The sequence below is a fragment of the Galeopterus variegatus genome, unplaced genomic scaffold (assembly GCF_000696425.1).
Source record: "Galeopterus variegatus unplaced genomic scaffold, G_variegatus-3.0.2 Scaffold109, whole genome shotgun sequence".
NCBI lineage: Eukaryota > Metazoa > Chordata > Mammalia > Dermoptera > Cynocephalidae > Galeopterus > Galeopterus variegatus.
This window is the reverse complement of record NW_007726220.1, coordinates 512,373-529,862: the sequence shown is the minus strand read 5'-3', so window position 1 is coordinate 529,862 and position 17,490 is coordinate 512,373. Positions and strand designations below refer to the sequence as shown.

General features: G+C 53.8%; 2 protein-coding genes across 2 annotated transcripts in view; both read right to left on the bottom strand.

Moving 5' to 3' along the window:
• Positions 1 to 230: 230 nt before the first annotated feature.
• On the bottom strand, positions 231 to 1,547 carry SFN (stratifin). The gene has a single exon (XM_008586220.1). It carries the CDS (start codon positions 1,474 to 1,476, stop codon positions 730 to 732), a length of 747 nt encoding a protein of 248 aa, XP_008584442.1. The 5' UTR covers positions 1,477 to 1,547; the 3' UTR covers positions 231 to 729.
• An 8,008-nt stretch (positions 1,548 to 9,555) lies between these two features.
• Positions 9,556 to 17,490, bottom strand: part of ZDHHC18 (zinc finger, DHHC-type containing 18) — a 32,669-nt gene continuing 24,734 nt past the window's right edge. Inside the window, exons 4-9 of the mRNA XM_008586408.1 lie at positions 14,638 to 14,787; positions 12,978 to 13,115; positions 12,826 to 12,874; positions 12,218 to 12,320; positions 10,668 to 10,780; positions 9,556 to 9,673 (exon numbers count right to left, since the gene is read on the bottom strand). Of these exons, the coding sequence (XP_008584630.1) occupies positions 9,556 to 9,673; positions 10,668 to 10,780; positions 12,218 to 12,320; positions 12,826 to 12,874; positions 12,978 to 13,115; positions 14,638 to 14,787 (671 nt within the window). The remainder of the gene's footprint in view (positions 9,674 to 10,667; positions 10,781 to 12,217; positions 12,321 to 12,825; positions 12,875 to 12,977; positions 13,116 to 14,637; positions 14,788 to 17,490) is intronic.

Below are 17,490 nucleotides of genomic sequence, written 5' to 3'. Positions count from 1 at the left end.
TTTGCGCTCACCCGACCCTCCCTGCACCAGACCGGTTTGACTGGGGCCACCCTGGTGGAGAAAGCTGGACCCCGGCCTCTCTCCTGGAGTCACTGGCCACAAAGTCTCGCCTGTGGCTCACTGAGCCTGCAGGGGAGGGCAGGGCCCTAACTCAGAGGTCCAAAGTTAGGGTCTCTGTAGATCATACTCCAATCCCATTACCAACCCATCACCAATAACTGGAAAAGACAGGAGTGTCACGGGGGAGCTTTATTGAGAGGAAACATGGTCACACCCAGCAGACATGCTTCCCGTCTCATTCTCACGCTCGCTGTCGCACACAGTGTCACACAGTCTCACACACACACACGCGCACACACACCCATCTCCAGCCTCTGCCACACAGCTCAGTTCTCAGCCACAAGGTGGGACACTCCTCAATTCCTAAGATCCAGAGGCAGCAGGAGCAGGAGGAAGGCAAGGGAGGGGATGAAGTGACCTGGCTCATGGGTGGGGTCCGGAGGAAGGGGGTGCAGAGAGCAGGGGTAGATGGGGTGACCAATGGTTAGGAGCATGAAAAATGGGATCCCCCGGCCCCAAGTGGCCTTAGCTCTGCTGGTCTCCCTCCACAGAGCCTTTCTGAGCTGGGGCAGAGCACTGGGGAGAAGCACGGTTCCTCCCACCCCATACTAGTCCTCTCCGTGGGGGGTGGGGACTGGAGCGGCAGGGTGGGCAGGTGACAGGCACGGCTCAGCTCTGGGGCTCCTCGGGAGCCTCACCCCCCTCTTCCCCGGCGTTGTCGGCTGTCCACAGCGTCAGGTTGTCTCGCAGCAGCTGCATGATGAGGGTGCTGTCTTTGTAGGAGTCCTCGCTGAGGGTGTGCAGGTCAGCCATGGCCTCGTCGAATGTGGTCTTGGCCAGCGAGATGGCCTCCTCGGGGCTATTGGCAATCTCATAGTGGAAGACGGAAAAGTTCAGGGCCAGGCCCAGGCGGATGGGGTTGGTGGGCGGCATCTCCTTCTTGCTGATGTCCATGGCCTCCTGGTAGGCCGACCGGGCGGAGTCGATGATGCGCTTCTTGTCGTCACCAGTGGCCACCTCGGCCAGATAGCGGTAGTAGTCGCCCTTCATCTTCAGGTAGAAGACCCGGCTCTCGGCCTCACCGGCCTCCTTGATGAGGTGGGTGTCCAGCAGCCCCAGCACAGTGTCGCACACGCCCCGGAGCTCGGTCTCCACCTTCTCCCGGTACTCTCGCACCTCGGGGCCCTTCTCTTCCGAGCCCTCCTCATGGCTCTTCTGCTCGATACTGGACAGGACCCGCCAGGCAGCCCTCTGGCCACCCACCACGTTCTTGTAGGCCACCGAGAGCAGGTTTCGCTCTTCACAGGACAGCTCCTCACCCTTTTCTACCGCGCCCTTCATGAAAGCGGCCATGTCCTCATAGCGTTCGGCCTGCTCTGCCAGCTTAGCCTTCTGGATCAGACTGGCTCTCTCCATGGCTCTGGGGACAGACAGAAGGGCGGCGGGCTAACTGGCTGCCTCGGGACCCGTGTGGGACTCTGCGCCTCTCCTGCTCACCGCCTGCCTTTTGGCTGGGTGGCCTGGCCCGGGAAGGGTGGGGAGAGGCAGGGGGCGGGACTGGGGCCCAGGACCTACCTCCCTCTCCTCTTCTCCCCACACCTTTTCCGGCTCTTCCTTAAAGGTAAAAGGGCCAGGAGTGGGGGTGACTCATCAGGAGAGTCAGCAGGAGAAACCTGGGCGTGGGCCCCATATGCACAGGAACCTTTCAGGCCTCCAGGCTGCCCCCTCTTGTTCAGGGCTGCCATTTCATGGGTGCCCACATTAGGGAGCTGCCCTGCTTTCTCAAATAAGTTCCTCCTTCACAGTGTCCTTCCACCTGGCTGCTTCAGCCTCAGCAGAGCCCATAAAGCCAGGTGTAGGAGGATGTGGCTCCCAATCCTGCCAGGTATGTTTCCTGTCTTGGTTCAGGTGAGATAACTCATGTTTAGGTAGGGCTGCACAGTTTCCCAAGCACTGTAATATCCATGATCTAATTTAATCCTCACCATGTCAGATTGTCTCAGAGAGGGGTGAAATTTGCTCACAGTCACACAGCCACCAAGTCCCTAAAACTCTTCCCCCGCACCCTACTTCTTTTGGCTTTTCTCCCTTTGAGGTCTCTGACCTATGAGATCCAGGCTTCTTCCTGAATCTGCCTGAAGGCACTTCCATCTTCCAGTCCTTACTCCCCCTCGGGGTGCCCTATGAGCACTCAGAATGCACAGGTGGCAGCTTTCAGGGTACCACTTAATGAAGTGTTTAACAAGCGGCCTCTGACGCTCCAGCCCAGCCTTTGTAATTAGTCACCCAGTAGGTTTGGTTTGTTGGACACCTTCCCCCTCACAGCACAATTTTCCCTTTCAAGTTGGTGGCTTGTTGCCACTTGTTTGAGCACTACCCACTAGCTCTCCACACCAGGTCACCTGCCCCCTCCAAGCCGTCTACCATCATGTATCAGCGGGGCTCACGGAGGGTGAGGGCCCAGCTCCCTGGCTGTCCCATTTTCCTGCCTGACTCAGCCTGCCCTCTGTCAGAGGCTGGGAAGCAGGCCACCTGGGTGCTCAGTCCAGTTTGGTCCCCCAGGGGGGACGCTAGCAACCTGGGGAGAGAGACAGGGCTGAGGAAAAGGAGGTGGCAGTGACACATACCATTTAGATTTATGGGGCAGCAATCCCAGCTGAGCGATGCCTCCCCTAGCCTGTCTCTCAGAAGTTTCCCTGACCCCTTTGGCCATGGCCCCATCTCTGACTCCTGCCAGAGGCCTCAGAGATGGAGACCTCTTCATTGCCAACCTTCTGTCCCCGTTTGCTGGAACCCAGTCCTCAAGTTTCACCAAGACTTTCACCTAAGGGTGTTGGCACGGAGCCTATAAAGATGGGTTCCTGCTTATCTGCCTCGCCCCAAGCCAAAGACTAGATGGGGCTCAGGGCTGGGGCTCCACTCACTGGGATTCAGCCAGCCTAATCCTTTAGCCAGAACCATTTCACAGGCCTTTGTCTCCCCTGGTTCCTCTGAGTGTCTGAATAGTCACCTTGCCCTCCTGGATGAAGGCTTAGGCCAAAACTCTGAGGACCAAAGATGAGATCTGCCTCTTTGCCACAAGGAAGAGTAGGGACATGTCTGGGCTAATGCCACAGGTTCCAAGGAAGCAGAAGGGATTTTAAGCTTGACATCCCAAAGGCTTTGCTCAAATTGGAGCACTGACAGAAAACTATGGAAGGAACTACACTAAAATACCAATTTATAGAGGGTATCTTTAGATAGTGAGACTCAAGGTGACTTTTTTTTTCCATTTGATTTTCCTATTCTCTCCAAGTTACTAATGGTGAATATATATATTTTTCTTTTCTTTTTTAAAAGATGACCGGTAAGGGGATCTTAATCCTTGACTTGGTGTCAGCACCACACTCTCCCAAGTGAGCTAACCGGCCATCCCTCTATGGGATCTGCACCCGTGGCGTTGGTGTTACCAGCACCACACTCTCTTGAGTGAGCCACAGGTCAGCCTCAATTTTTCTATGAGAGATAGAATAGTATAGCCTAGTGTCTTTGGGATCAGACTACCTGAATTCAAGCTGTCAAGGGTTTGGATTCCTGTACTGGCCAGCTGCCAAAAAAAAAAAAATTCTTATAAGTGGTGTGGCCTTGGTCAAGTGGTTTAACCTCTGCAAGCCTCTGTTCCTCTAGGTGTAAAATGGGGCATGTTGTGAGGAGTAAATGAGTTAAAGGAAAGCACTTAGTAGAGTGGATGGTAACTATTATTATCATGTGAGAAAACCAAACATCTTTACTATTATAAACACATACACACAAAGCTCTAACATAGAGCTTGGTTCTATGAAATGAGGAAATGCCCAAACCAGGCCCTAGCCAAAGACCAGACCTTGCCCAGCTGGGTATCCACAGGGGAGAAAAGGGGGTAGAGTTTGCCCAGAGGCTTCCCTCTCCACCTAGGACATTCCTCTGGCCTCAGCAAGCCCTGGACCTTCAAGGACCTTCCTTTGCACTAGTCATCCAGCCTGAGCTTCCCCAAGTCCTGGGGAAAAGCTGGAGATCCCAGGACACTGGGAACTGGAAGGCAGAGCCTGGCAGGCTGAGCAATTCTGGAGCTTCTTCTGAATCCAGGGAAGGAACATTCTCTTCCCACCATTTAAGCCAGGGGACCTGGTGGTGGTTCACACCAGGGGCTCAATGCCCTCAGCACAGCCCTGAGCAAGAGCAAGGAAGCCCCTTCACTCCTCCTCCTCCTCCTCTTCTGGAGCTCAGGGTGAATCTGGGAGCCAGGCTGCCTGACACCTCCTGCCCGCTCTGGCCTGTTGTTCCTGACTCAGTTCCTGTCTCAGGTACCTCCCTTTGCCTCCAGGCTTCCATTTCCCAAGTCCAGGAGCCCATGTGGGCAGGAGGCAGCAGGCCCTGGCAGGGCATGGAGCTCCACAGTCAGCCACCTGAGTCAGCAGGACAGACGCTGGGGCTGCAGCCCAAAGGGGCTTTCCTCATCCCGCCTTCTACCTCCTCACCCTTCTGCAGAACATCCATCCTACCAGCAGGGTCAAGGCCTCCGGGCCCACAGTCAACCAGTCCTTCCTAGCTGGTAATAACAGGCTTTGAAGGGTTCTGACATAGAGAAGGCAGCTCTCTTCCTCCACTGAGAACAGAGGACAGGGCCCTGGCTACAGCAGGAGGGACTCTGGTTAGATTCCAGGAAGAACTTCCTAGGAAAATTTTCAGTCTTCGAATGATCAAACTAAATAGGTGACCAGAGGAGGCTCTAGCACCTTCTTCCCTGGTTAGTTATGAATAAGAGTCCAGTTATCTAGCCAAGAGCTCACTCTACTAATTGCCTTTGGGAAGGGCTATTAGTTTATTTCTAAGTGATTCAGTTGTTCTGAGTCTTTTTCTCCTCAAGGCACTACCATTTAGAGTATCCCACATCTCCTAAGCCAGCCCAGTCTAGGAGACAGTATGGAATTTATGGAAAGAGAATGGAATGAGGTCAGGGAGTAGGACTGCATCCCAGCTCTGTTACGAGGCCTTGGACAGGTTGCTTCATGTCTTCGGTCTGCAGTTTGCCCATCAGTATGAGGAAGCTGGCCCTCACCATCTCTAAGCCCCATACCAGCCATGATGTCCAATTTTAGGGTTTCTCTGAGATCCCATCCTCCTGCAGCTGTATTCCTTCCTCGGGTAGTGCAGATGGAACGGAGGCTGGGGTGGAGACCAGCCTCCAATCCTGGATTTGCTGCTTTACCAGCTGGGTCACCTTGGGCAGCTCCTGTACCTTCCCTGAGCCTCTCAGTCCCTCATCTGTAAAAGGGCTGACATCACCTTCCTCATAGCTTAAGATGAGAAAACGGACCTGGCACTGGGCAAGCCCTTGCTAAATGGTAGCGGTAATTATTTTTTAGCTCTTAGTACAGTGTGTATGCGTGTGTCTCAATGTGGGGCGGCAGCTGGGGAAAGAGGTTTCCATGAGATTGTTACCCTGGACTGGGCTCAGTTCAGGGGTGTGATAGTCCCAGACTGGATTTAAACCCTCTGTCTCCGCCTGGGCTGGGACCTTTAGAGTTCAGAGGTCAGCTAAGGCTTGGTGGTCTCTGGAATTGAGACCAGGAGTTCTAGAGGGGCAGAGTGAAAAGGACGCTGGCCACTCTTCCCATGTCCCTTCTGGCTTCGTTGTGCCTCTTGTAAGTCTCCAGAGCAGCACTGACCAGCTGGAACAAGCTGGACGTGAGGGTAAGCCAGATGTTCTGCACACCCACCACAGGCACCACTCCAGACCCCCAAGTAAAGGCGGCACCAGACAGCCAAGGGTATGGCAAGAAGAGGGGAATCTTTATTTTGGTTAAAAAAGGTACATGATAGCAGACAAGCACCCCCCTCCCTGGGCTCTGCTGATTTTCCGAGGCCTGACCCGGTCTCTTTTAGTTCCTCTGGAGAACATGGGGCTAGCTAGCTCAGCCCCTCAGTGCCTGGAGCCAAGGATACAAGCACCCTCCTCGAATCCTGCCTGCTGGGGGAGTGGGGGGTAGGGTGGAGGGGGCCCGTGAGAACAGTGTCAAGCCAGTTGTGCTTAGAACAGTCACCAAACTCGTTTAGCAGCGTCATCAACCATCAACACCCCAGACGGCTCCTGAAGAAACCTGCTTAGCTTGACTATGGCTCTACCTGATTGGGGGGGCGGGGGCAGGCTATAAGGCAAGATTCCTTAAGAATTTTGACACCTCACAAATGTGGGGAAGGGGCAGGAAGGCGGAGGAGGGGAGGGTTTAGCATAGTACTACATTGTGCTGACAGCTGCGTTATGGCTTTCTGCACTCTGGCCAGCATGGAGTGGGGTGGGGGCAAAGAGGCCAGCCCCTGCCCCCTCTGGGGGGCCCTAGAGAGCACACATGTAGGGCAGGCTGGGGGCAGACCCTGTAGGCACAGATGGTGGCAGACACGCCACAGGCTAGGCAGGTGGAGGTGCCGGGTGGCTGGCTCCCCCCAGGTCACTCCTGGAGAAGCAGAGAGCAGCGGTCCTCAGGAGGTCCTTAAGCCCCCGCACACACTGGAGATCCCCCGCAGGACAGCAAAGAAGGAGAAGAGAGAGGATTAGCGGGATTGGGAGGGGAGGGGAGAGGCGGCCTGCAGGGGCCCTGGCAGTGGGACAGGTGCTGCCACAGCAGCTGCCTCTCCCCCAGAGAAGGGCCAAGGCTCGGGCAGCAGGCGACAAAGCACGAGAGAAAACGGGCAGGTGAGAGGAAGCTCGGCAGGGACAGAGAACCAGGACGCAGGAGTGGTAGTGACTGAGGGCCCCTGCACACCAGGACACCACCAGAACAGGCCCAAGCACCTCAGAGCAGGTACCCCAGCCTCTCCCCAACCTCACCCTTCACCTCCTCTTCCAGGTGGAGAGCTGCTCTGCACGAAGCTACTTCCTCAGTCCAGAACGAGACCGGGCTCTTAGCCCTGCCCCACCTCCCGATCCTTCTGCTTAGCGGGGAGCCCTGGGGCCCCTACCACCGCCAGCACACACACCACACTGCACACCAACAGATGAATGGGCCCCATGGGGTCGGCGAGGCATGCGATGAGGATGAGATGGAGTGTGAGGGGCGGGCAGTGCTGGCTGACAGGGGAGATACAGTCTTACCAGCTAACCCTCTGCAAAGAGGCCTGGTAGCGCCCCTCAGGCTGTGCAGGAGATGGCAAAATCCTGACAGGTGTCCTCCTGGGGGAGATACCAGAGAGGTGGGCCAGGGTTATGAGTTATCTGGTTGGGTCCTGCTGCCAGGTGGGGGTGGTGGCCAGGGAGGCTCCAACTCTCAAACTGGAATCTACTGCCTCAAACATTTTCTTAGCTGAACAGTCACTGGGGATCAGAGTGGGAAGGCAGCAGGGAAGAACTTGGGGGTCTCCAAGCCCCCGAGGTAGGGGGAAGCGGAGGGGACAACGAAGGGACAGGATGGCCTCTTCTCACATTTCCAGGGGCTGCAGCCCTCTCTGCTCTGCTTCCAGCAGACAGAGCTCTGGCCAAGTGAGGAGACTTTAGCCAGATCACTGGGTTACCTGCCTTCTCTCTATCTCCCCAGAAAGAACCAAGTTGGACTGAAAGAACAGAGGGCTGCCAGCTGGACCTCAGCAAAGGTAAAGCAAACAAAAACCAAACCAAAGCAAATCAACTCTTAAAAACAGAAGTTTTATTACAAGCAGGAACAAAGAATACTGGCTTAAATAAAAGGCAGGTGGGAACCCCCTCCTCTAGCCAGCTTCCTCCCCACCTCCCAGGGCCACTGCAATGGCCCAGAGCCCTAAGGCTGGGGCAAAGCTGTTTCTCCCAGAGGGGACCCTTTGTGGCTGGCACTTCCTAGCTCTGTCTATGACCCACTAGCCTCTGGAGCGAGGAAGGGCAATATCCAGGGACTTCCTATGTTACTTTTCCAAGGGCCCTGGAAAGGTAAAGGGCCAAGAAGGGAGATCAAGGGACAATTCTCTATTTTGAAGAAACTACAGGTCCCAGCAGAGGAGAAACATCCTCTGAGTTTCTGGCCCCAATTTAGGCCAATCTTCACTCGCCTCTTGGTCCACCCTTTTCCTTCCTTCTTTCTCTGGATGGAGGCCCCCAATTAACAGAAACACCTTGTCCTCTAGTCCCTGGCACTGGGTCCCATACTCAGAGCTTGGAAGAGGGTGTGTTGCTTATAGGGGTGGCAGCCACTCCCCATAGCCATCACCCCACCCATCATGCCCAGCCTCAGCCTGTCTGGGCAGGTCCCAGCTGGAAGCCTAACCTGGGGGCTGGGTGGCAGGGGTGGGGTGGGGCGGCAGAGTCCCCCACTGCTGGTTGTCTGAAGTCCATGGAGGAAGGAAAGATAAGATGGAGGCTGAGCCCCAGTGGGAGCCCAGGGGTGTCTTGTGACCAATGCATATGCCCCCTGTCCCCACGGCTCAGGCTGTTCCTGATACCCAAGGGGGATGGGGGGAAGGAAGGAAGCAGCCCAGAGGATGTGGGAGCCAGCCACATTCGTACAAGGGCACGCATGAACACACGCACGCACACACACACGCACTCACTCACAGCAGAAGGTCTCTTGTAATAAATTTAATAAAACCAACTAGCCTTCTGATAACCCTTCACCTGGCACTACACAGATAGCAATGTGGCTGACTTCTTTCTTCTTCCATTTAAAAAAGGCTACGTAGAAAAGATGTCTATAAAAGTGTGCAAAATATCCAGCATTAATAAACCCATTTCAAGTATTGCCAGCATGAGCATAACCCACCCATCCCTAGACCCGACTTGGGAGACAGGTGGCGGGGGGCAGGCTGGGATCCCTTAGAGAGCCCTCCCTGGGCAGGGGGAGGGCAAGGCCTCCACTTCCTACTGTGCTGCCCAGGAGTCGTACAAGAGCTGAGGTTCTGGGTGCCTGGCTGGCTGGTTTAGCTTCCTTTGACAAGCTCCCCCCACCCACCCCCAACCTTGCCTTTTCTACTGGAAGCCCAGCTCTAACCTATTGGCCAATTCCATAAGAAAAGAAAAAAGAAAAAAAGAACAATGTTCATCACAAAGAGAATGAAGGAGCCCACAAACCAAAGCAGCCCACCGAGGCTTCCTCTCCCACAGCCACTGTCCAGAGTCAATGGCTCATTAGTCCCGCTTCATCCTGAGGGCCCCAGGCAGGTCCCCCAACTGGGAGGCCTCATGCTCAGTTCATGCCCTCACTCACACAGGGCTCACCCTGGCAAGGTCCCCTTAGTGGCCTGCAGAGGTTCTGGCCTCTCCTTTCACTCTTGCCACTCATCAGCTAAGGGGACCTAAGGCCCAAGGCTGTGGGACCTGGGTTTGGGAAGCAGAGGGTACAGCCAAGGAACAGTTCGGGGAAAGCCACGCAGGATGGGAAATAAATACGAAAAGACTGGAGTCTTTGGCAGCTCTGCTTCCCTCAGATGGAATGGGGCGGGTCCCGGCAGGCGTGGAGGGTGGCAGGTGAGTGCAGAGGGTGGACAGGCCAGCAGGTGGCAAGTAGTGAGCCCTGTTCAGGGGTGGCCTCCTACCATACTGGCATCAGGCTTGGCTCTGCAGGCTGGCTCATCACTTCTGACGGGCGAGGGCACCACGGTGTCAGACTGCACAAATCCTCTCCGGTCAATCAGGCTTCCAAAATACAAGGGGGTGACACATGAGGGCTCTGCCTAACACCAAAGCTCCAGGCCAGGGATCGGATAGCAGAATCCATCTCCTGGCCAAGGAAAGATCCAGTCCTAGAAAGGCTGAGGAAAGAGAGCTGCTCTCCATTTGGAAGCTCAAGACCTTTCCCATCTAGGCTGGCCAGATGGCTCAGTCAGTTAGAGTGTGGTGTTATAATACCAAGGTCAAGGGTTCGAGATTCCAGTACTGGCCAGCCGCCAAAAAAAATTAAATAATTAAATAAATAAAATAACTTTCCCTTCTAGAAGGATTCCTCTCTGCCCTCTGGGCACCTGGCTTTTGGCTATAGAATTTATTCACTCTTAATTCAAACAGGCCCCCATCTGTCTGGCTGCCAAGAAGCCAGGCTGCAGGTGAGGGGAATGCAAGGATGAACAGGCATTTGGAGATAGTGAGATTCCTATTGTCCCTTCCCCCCCAGGCAGGGTAGGTGACAAGAATACTGGGTGGGGTTGGGGAACAACTGTGTGGGGAAGACTTGTCCCAGCAGTGTCCACAGCAATTTAATTCCCATTCTGGAGCTCTGGCACCCTCTGGTGTCAGGATGGACAGGGAGTTTCCCAGTAGGACTGAGCCACTAGGGCTGCCTCCTGCCAGGGAATGGAGGCCCCACATAGTCCCCGCCAGCAAGTGTAGCCAGACATCCACTGTGGTACCCCTGGGGATCAGGCTTACATGTAATATCTAATCTTCTTCTTCCCTATATTTTGTACCTTTTCTACAATGAGTAAATGTGATTACAAATTATAGCTCTCCACAGAATTCCTTTACATGACACATGCCCCAAGCACATTCAGCAGGGGATGGCAGACACAGGCATTTGTGATGTGGGGAGAGGTCTGCTGATATTCAGAACCTCTTGGAAGGGTGTAGACTCACAGGGCCATCCCCACTAGCCGGGCCCAACGCCGAGACCTCTCTCCTGCACCCCCTGGCTTACCTGGGAGGTAGGGGGCCGCAGAGCACAGCACAGCAGTTGGTGATAATACTTTTATGGCTGTAGGGGTTGACAGAGGCCTCACCGCCCCTCTTGCTGGACCACGAGCCTTTGATCTGCAAGCAGGAAGGAGGCCTGGGTCAGGTACCTCCTTTTGCTTCACTTTTCTAGGAGGAAGGTCTAGAGGCTGGGGAAAGCCGGCCAATTCTGAAACCAACTCTGGTTAGACTATTGGAGGGGATGTGGTGGGCTGCTGGATGGGTGGTGGGGTGGGCCACAGAGATTAGGAGACCCCAACCAAGAGAGAAGACAGAGCAGAGCTGAAGAGAATTCTCCGGAGGAAACTCCATCCCTGGCCAGCCACCTAACAGGAAGGGTAGCATAAGGGCACAGGGCTCAGGGTGCTGGCAGTGAACTCCGGCCCTGTCACTCACTAGCTATAGGACTCTGGAGAGATCACCACTTCTCTGAGTCCCAGTCTTCATTTGAAAAATAGAGACAATACTAGTAATTCTCAGGTACCATAGTTGGAGCATTAAATGAAATCTTGACCCTCTTGAGCTCTGTGAAGTCATGGAGGCATGGAGGAGTTTAGCAGAAAAAACCTGCTTGACTTTAACCCAGAGTTTTCTATACTTTTTGGCCATAGCACTCCTTTTCGTTTCATCCCTGGTAATATCCTGAAGAATCAGCACCAGAGAAACCACTGTGAGAGATGCTGGCTCATGGCATTTCTGCTCTTACCAGTCACCCAGCACACGATACCCTGTCATGTGTAAGTCTTATTTCCTTAAGTGAGAGGCTAAGGTCACGGAGTGTATTTTCTGGTGGATGATGGGTCTGTGATCAGTACCAGGTTGCAGGCCCTGGAACAGATGCTCTTGTTGCTTTTTAATTGTTTTGAGGATGGGGAGGAGAGGTCAGGTCTGGCCCAGGGCTGGGCACACAGTGGGTGCTCAAACAATGCTTCTTGGTGGTGGTCTGCAAGACAGCAGGTAAGGAGGGTCAATGGAGCCCCACTGTCCTGTACTGGCTGCCCCCTCAATAAGGATGCTTCAGGGACACCCTAAGAACAGTCACAGCTCTACGGCCTGCAGGTAAAAAGAACATGGCCACAACTTCTGGGCACCAGCCCTGGCTCTGCCCCTTCCCAGCCATGTGACCCTGGGGCATGTCCTTCAGCTATTGAGTGGAGAAAAAGCACCCCTGTTCCTTCTGCCTCAGGGTTGGCCAAAGAGCCCAAAGAGATGATGGCAGCTGGAAGAACTCTTAAGGGGTCAGGTGCTGACCAGACATAATGAGTGTAGGATGTGAGTGCTGTCTTGGGCTGTGGAGAAAAGCAATTTGGGAGCCTTGGGGCTATGCATGGTGGGGCTGAAGCATGTGGGGCTCTCCCAGACCACACGTCGAGCACTGGCCGTCGTCTGGAGGGGAGGCCCATGTTTCCCCAGCAGTTGGCCCATCAGGACCACACTTGATGCCCCAGGCTCCCTCAGCCCGCCTCGTTCCAAGGATCCTGCCCAGGAACGAAGGATTGCTCCAGCCTTACTCACATCTTCGTTAGTTGTCAGGTTGGAGGCGACGAGGTAAGTGTGAAACCCTGAGAGGCCCAGGATGGACCAGATGGAGAAGAAGCAGATGACCAACTCCAGCACGGTGAGGGGCAGTCAAGGACCCACGCAGGGTGGAGGGTGGGGAGCCTCCCCGGGTCCTGGGAGCTTGCCTTCACTATCCTTCCATGGAACTATTTCCCCAGAGAGGTGATAAGTTCTGGAAACTTCTTTTGGCCCAGTCACCACTTCTCAGCAGGATCACTGCCTGGGCCCCAAGGAGGGGTCAGTAGCCCCCACAAGAGCAAGACAAGATCAGGGCAATGGATGGCAGACACGGTCCAGGGAGCTTGGTGCCATAAGGGACACACTCTCTTCTAGGCCCCTGAAGACAGGGATTGTCCCTCTCGAGAGTTCTCAGCCACCCCAGCCCCACAGTGCCCCATTTAGGATCAGCTCTAGCCTGGGTGTGAAGAGAAGCAGCTGTTGGAGTCCAGAGGACAAATGCAGGCTCTATAACGCTCCCTTCTGTTTATAAGGAAGCATAGGGACTTGCCCCAGTAAAGGGGCCTCAGTTCCCACCGGGGTATCCACTAGCTGACAAAGGATATCTTGCTGGTGTCTCCTTCAGAGTGGAGAGGAAGTTGCTTCCCTGAGAGCCTGGGGAGAAAGACAGGAGAGGACACAGTTCAGAGGGGCGGTGAGCACAGCCCCTTGACCTGGCTGAGCCTGCTGACCAGCCCCTCCCACTCCCCCATCTCACGCAGTGTCAGGTGGGTGACCACGCAGGCAAAGATGAAGGCTGTCAGGAATGACAGGGAGAGAATAAACGCGTAGAAGAAGCGGTAGTTCCGTCTCCCCACACAGTTGCCCACCCAAGGGCAATGATGGTCAAACCGTTCTGGAAAAGGGCAAGGGGAGACGCGTTAGTGTGGGTGTGGCCTGCAACCAGCACAAGTGCTCAGAGGCACACCCATGGCTGGGCTTTGCCAGTCCCTCCACTCTCTCCACATGAGCTGACCTCCAGGCCCCTGGACACAGCCTGCTTCTGATGCTTTGTGCACTGGTTCCCACTACCTGACACCTTCTTGTCTCTTTACCTGTCTCAGCTGCAAAGTCACTTACTTGTGAAAGTCCCCTCCAACCCCAAACTAAGTGAGGGTCCCCTGTTATCTGCCTCATCACTTCTCTCTTGCAGCACTTTGCCCATGTGTATCTACATCCTAATTTATAATTACTGGATTGGCCAATGACCCCTGCTTGATCGATCCTAAGCTCCAAGAGGAGCAGCCTATATCGGCCTGAATCCCCAGGGTCCAATGCTGCACCTGGTACAAAGACCTACAAAAAGTACTTGTTGCCTGACCTACTACCCCAGCCACATGCCAACAGCCAATGACTCCTGTCCCTTGCTCTAGGACTGGAGGCCCAGGAAGGGGCTGGGCTGCTATGTAACTCATGGGAGCTGGCATCAGAGGCCAGGTCAGAGGGCTGAACTCACAGCAGCACTGTGGCCCCGGGGGTGGGTCACACCCAGACTGGTGAGGAAAGTCTCTGTGGGAATGTGGGTCACAAGCCCATTGCAAGCCTCATGCCAAGGCCAGCACCCTTTGCAAGGGACGGGTGGGGCAGATTCTCAGGAATGAATGACACCCACCGAGTCACCCACTTCACTGCTTGCCGTCATGGGGTGTTCCTCGCTATTCTCTTGCTCAGGAGTGCTGAGCTAGCATGATGAGCTCACTGCCCTGGGAACTGTGCATAGTCACTGTGGCTCAGCTCACCTGAGTCCTCTCACACAGCGTTTCCCTTACGACACCCTCCCAGGGGACCACCTTTTCCCTATCAAAGCTGTATGGCCTCTGGAGAGCAGGGAGAGGGGACAAAATAACCACTGCAGTTGTGAGTCAGGAGCCTAGCTTCCAGTCCTGGCCATGTCCTCTCCACCTCACTGGTTTAAACTCCTCTGTTCCCAGATTCTTGTCCATCCCAAACCCTGGGAATAGATCAAAGTCTTTCATTATAGCTGGCCCTGGGACACTGGATAGTACATCATTCTCTTTCTGGCCTAAACAGATCTGAGTGTTATTGCTCCAGTCTCTGGTTCCTAGAAACTTGGACCTACTTAGGACCAGGCTACAGCCTAGGAGAAGGTTTTAAGGCCTCTCTGTGTCTGCTGCACACTTCAGAGCTAGGGGAAGGAATTGACCAATCCTGAGCTGAAGCCAAGACACCACTGGTCACACTCAGAACCCCTACCCCTGAACCCTCCTCAGTCAGGGCACATCTGGGTGAAACCAGACTTCCTGCCCACCCCCGGATATTTCAGACACTGCCCACCCCACCCTCTGGCGTGCCCCCTGTCCCCAGGATTCAGTCTCTCCTAGGAATCCCTGAATCCCACCCTGCTGCCTCCCACTCACCCACACAGTTGTCGCAGACACTGCAGTGTGAGGTCCGGGGTGGCCGAAACATCTTGCAGGTGAAGCAGTACTTCAGCTTCACCATCTGCCCATTGATCATCACCTCCCGGGTCCGCGGGGGTGGCCGGTACGTGGAACTGCCTGTGTTGTCTGTGAGTGGGAGGAGAGAAAGGTGGGGGATGGCCAAGGCAGCCGGGGCCAGAAGCCCCAGCAAGAGGGGAGCTACTGCTGCCTGGTCAGGAAGGGAGAAGCCTCAGGGAAACTTTCTCAGGAACAAATGTTGGGGAAAATGTCTGGCCTAAGGCAGGGACATATATTAAGAGCTGCTACCACATCCTGAGACTTCCTATGTGCCAGGCACTATGCTAAAACCTCATACCTGCTCACACACCAGCTGGCCTTACACAGCTCTGAGAAGGGCTTTCAGAGAAGGAGACCCCAGCAAGGCTTAGTGAGGTTTATCTGCATCTAATCAAGCCCAGACCTAAGTTCCAGTTCACAGGAGTTTTAGGAGATAGAGGAACAAAGTAAACAATCCTATGAGGAAACAATCAGATCTAGAACGTGGGACATTTACAAGGTCTCTGGCCTGATCTCTAACAAAAGTCAACATCACTTAGAAGAGATGGTTCTAAACTAAAAGAGATTTAGGAGACATGAACAAATACAATACATGATCCTTGAATGGATCTTGTTTTGGAAGATAAAGCAAAACACAGCAACAAAAGACATATGGAAGGTGATTAGGGAAATTTTTTTTTTTGGCGGCTGGCCTGTACGGGGATCTGAACCCATGATCTTGGTGTTATAATGTTGTGCTCTAATCAACTGAGCTAACCGGTCAGCCCTCAATTGGAGAAATTTGACTATAGATTAAAAATTAGGGAACTATTCACTTTCCTAGGTGAAATAATAGAATTGTGATTACATAAGAGACTGTCCTTAGATTTTGAAGATACATGTTGAAATATTTATGGGTACAGTATCTATAATGTCTATAATTTTAAAAATAAAAAAACTAAATCAGAAAAAAGAAAAAAGAAGGGCCGGCCCGGTGGCGCACTGGATAGTGCGCCGCTTGGGAAGCGCGGTGGCGCTCCCGTCCGAGGGTTCGGATCCCACAAACAGACTGGCTCCCGCTCACTGGCTGAGCGAGGCGCGGGGGCAACACCGAGGCTTGCAATCCCGTTGCCGGTCCCCGGTCCGGTACGGGGGCAACACTGAGGGTTGCGATCCGTTGCCAGACACGGAAAAAAGACAAAAAAAAAAGAAAAAAGAAGACAAAAAATATATATAATGTCTATAATTTACTATAAGACCATATCATAAAAAATTATAAGAATAAAAATATATATACATAAGACACACTATTAAGTATTGAATCTAGATGGTGAATGTATAATCATTCATTATACTATAATTCCTCTCACTTTTCTGTATGTTTGAAATTTTTCTTTAAAAATATTTTTTTGGACTTCTGGTCAAGATGGCGGAATAGACGGTCCCTAGCATCACTTTCTCCCACAAATCAACCGATTTAAACTATAAAAACATAACACCAAGTGCATACAGAACGGGGAGACGTCCAGCGGGGGAAGCAGAAGCTCCGCGGAGACCACATGCCCTGCAGGGCCACTGTCGCACGATCCAGCAGATAGGCTTCACCGCCGCCACCAGGCTCCATTCCCAGCCCAGCCCAGTGAGCACAGAGTGGGGAGACGTCTGGCAGGGGAGGCGGAGGCTCCGCAGAAACCACACACCCTGTGGGGCCGCTACTGCGTGATCCAGCAGGTAGGCTTCACCGCAGGCACCCAACTCCATTCCCAGCCCGGCCTAGTGCGCTCGGAGAAGGGAGACATCCGGCAGGGGAGGTGGGAACTCCATGGGGACCACATTGCTGCTGCGCGATCCAGCAGCCCAGGCGATCCAGCAGCCCAGCCCAATGCGTACGGAGCACAGAGATGTCCAGCAAGGGAGTTAGAAGCTCCGTAGAGTCCACACACCCTGGGGGGGCCGCCACCATGCGATCCAGCAATAGGTAGGCTTCACCGCCGCCACCCGGCTCCATCCCAAGCCCAGCCCACTGTCCACGGAGCAGGGAGACATCCAGCAAGGGAAGGGGAAGCTCCGCAGAGACCACACGCTCTGCGGTGCCTCCGCGCATCACAGCAGCCCAGAGTGCACAGAGCAGGGAGAAGTCCAGCATGGGACATGGAAGCTCAGCAGAGACCACACACCCTGCGGTACTGCCCCGTGATCCAGCAGCCCGGCAGAGTACAAGCTGACAAGAGAGGTGGCTCCCCGGACAGGCCCAAGACCCGAGGCAACCACACATGCCAGGCACTAGTGGCCAACTGAGCAGTCACTGAGGTAGCCATACCAAATTGGCAACCACAGTAACATCTTAGTCAGTCAATAGTGTCAAACCTGTGGACTGTGAAACCCCCTGCCACAATGAATAAACATCAAAGAAAAGATATCAGAAATAAGAAAATCAAATAAGTACACCACCAAAGGATAATAACTCTCAAGCTCTAGATCCTATAGAACAAGAAGCCCTTGAAATGACTGACAAGGAATTTTGAGTGATAATTCTAAGGAAACCGAATGAGATACAAGAAAACTCAGCTAGACATCATGATGAAATGAGGAAAACCCCCCCCCACCTGAAAGAAGAAATGTACAAGGAAATCAATGCCCTGAAAAAAAATGTAGCAGAACTTGCCAAACTGAAAGTTATTCAGCGAAATAAAAAACACAACAGAGAGTTTAACCAGCAGGCTTGTGGAAGTTGTAGAGAGAACCTCTGAACTTGAAGATGGGCTGTTTGAAATAACACAAGCAGACAAAAAA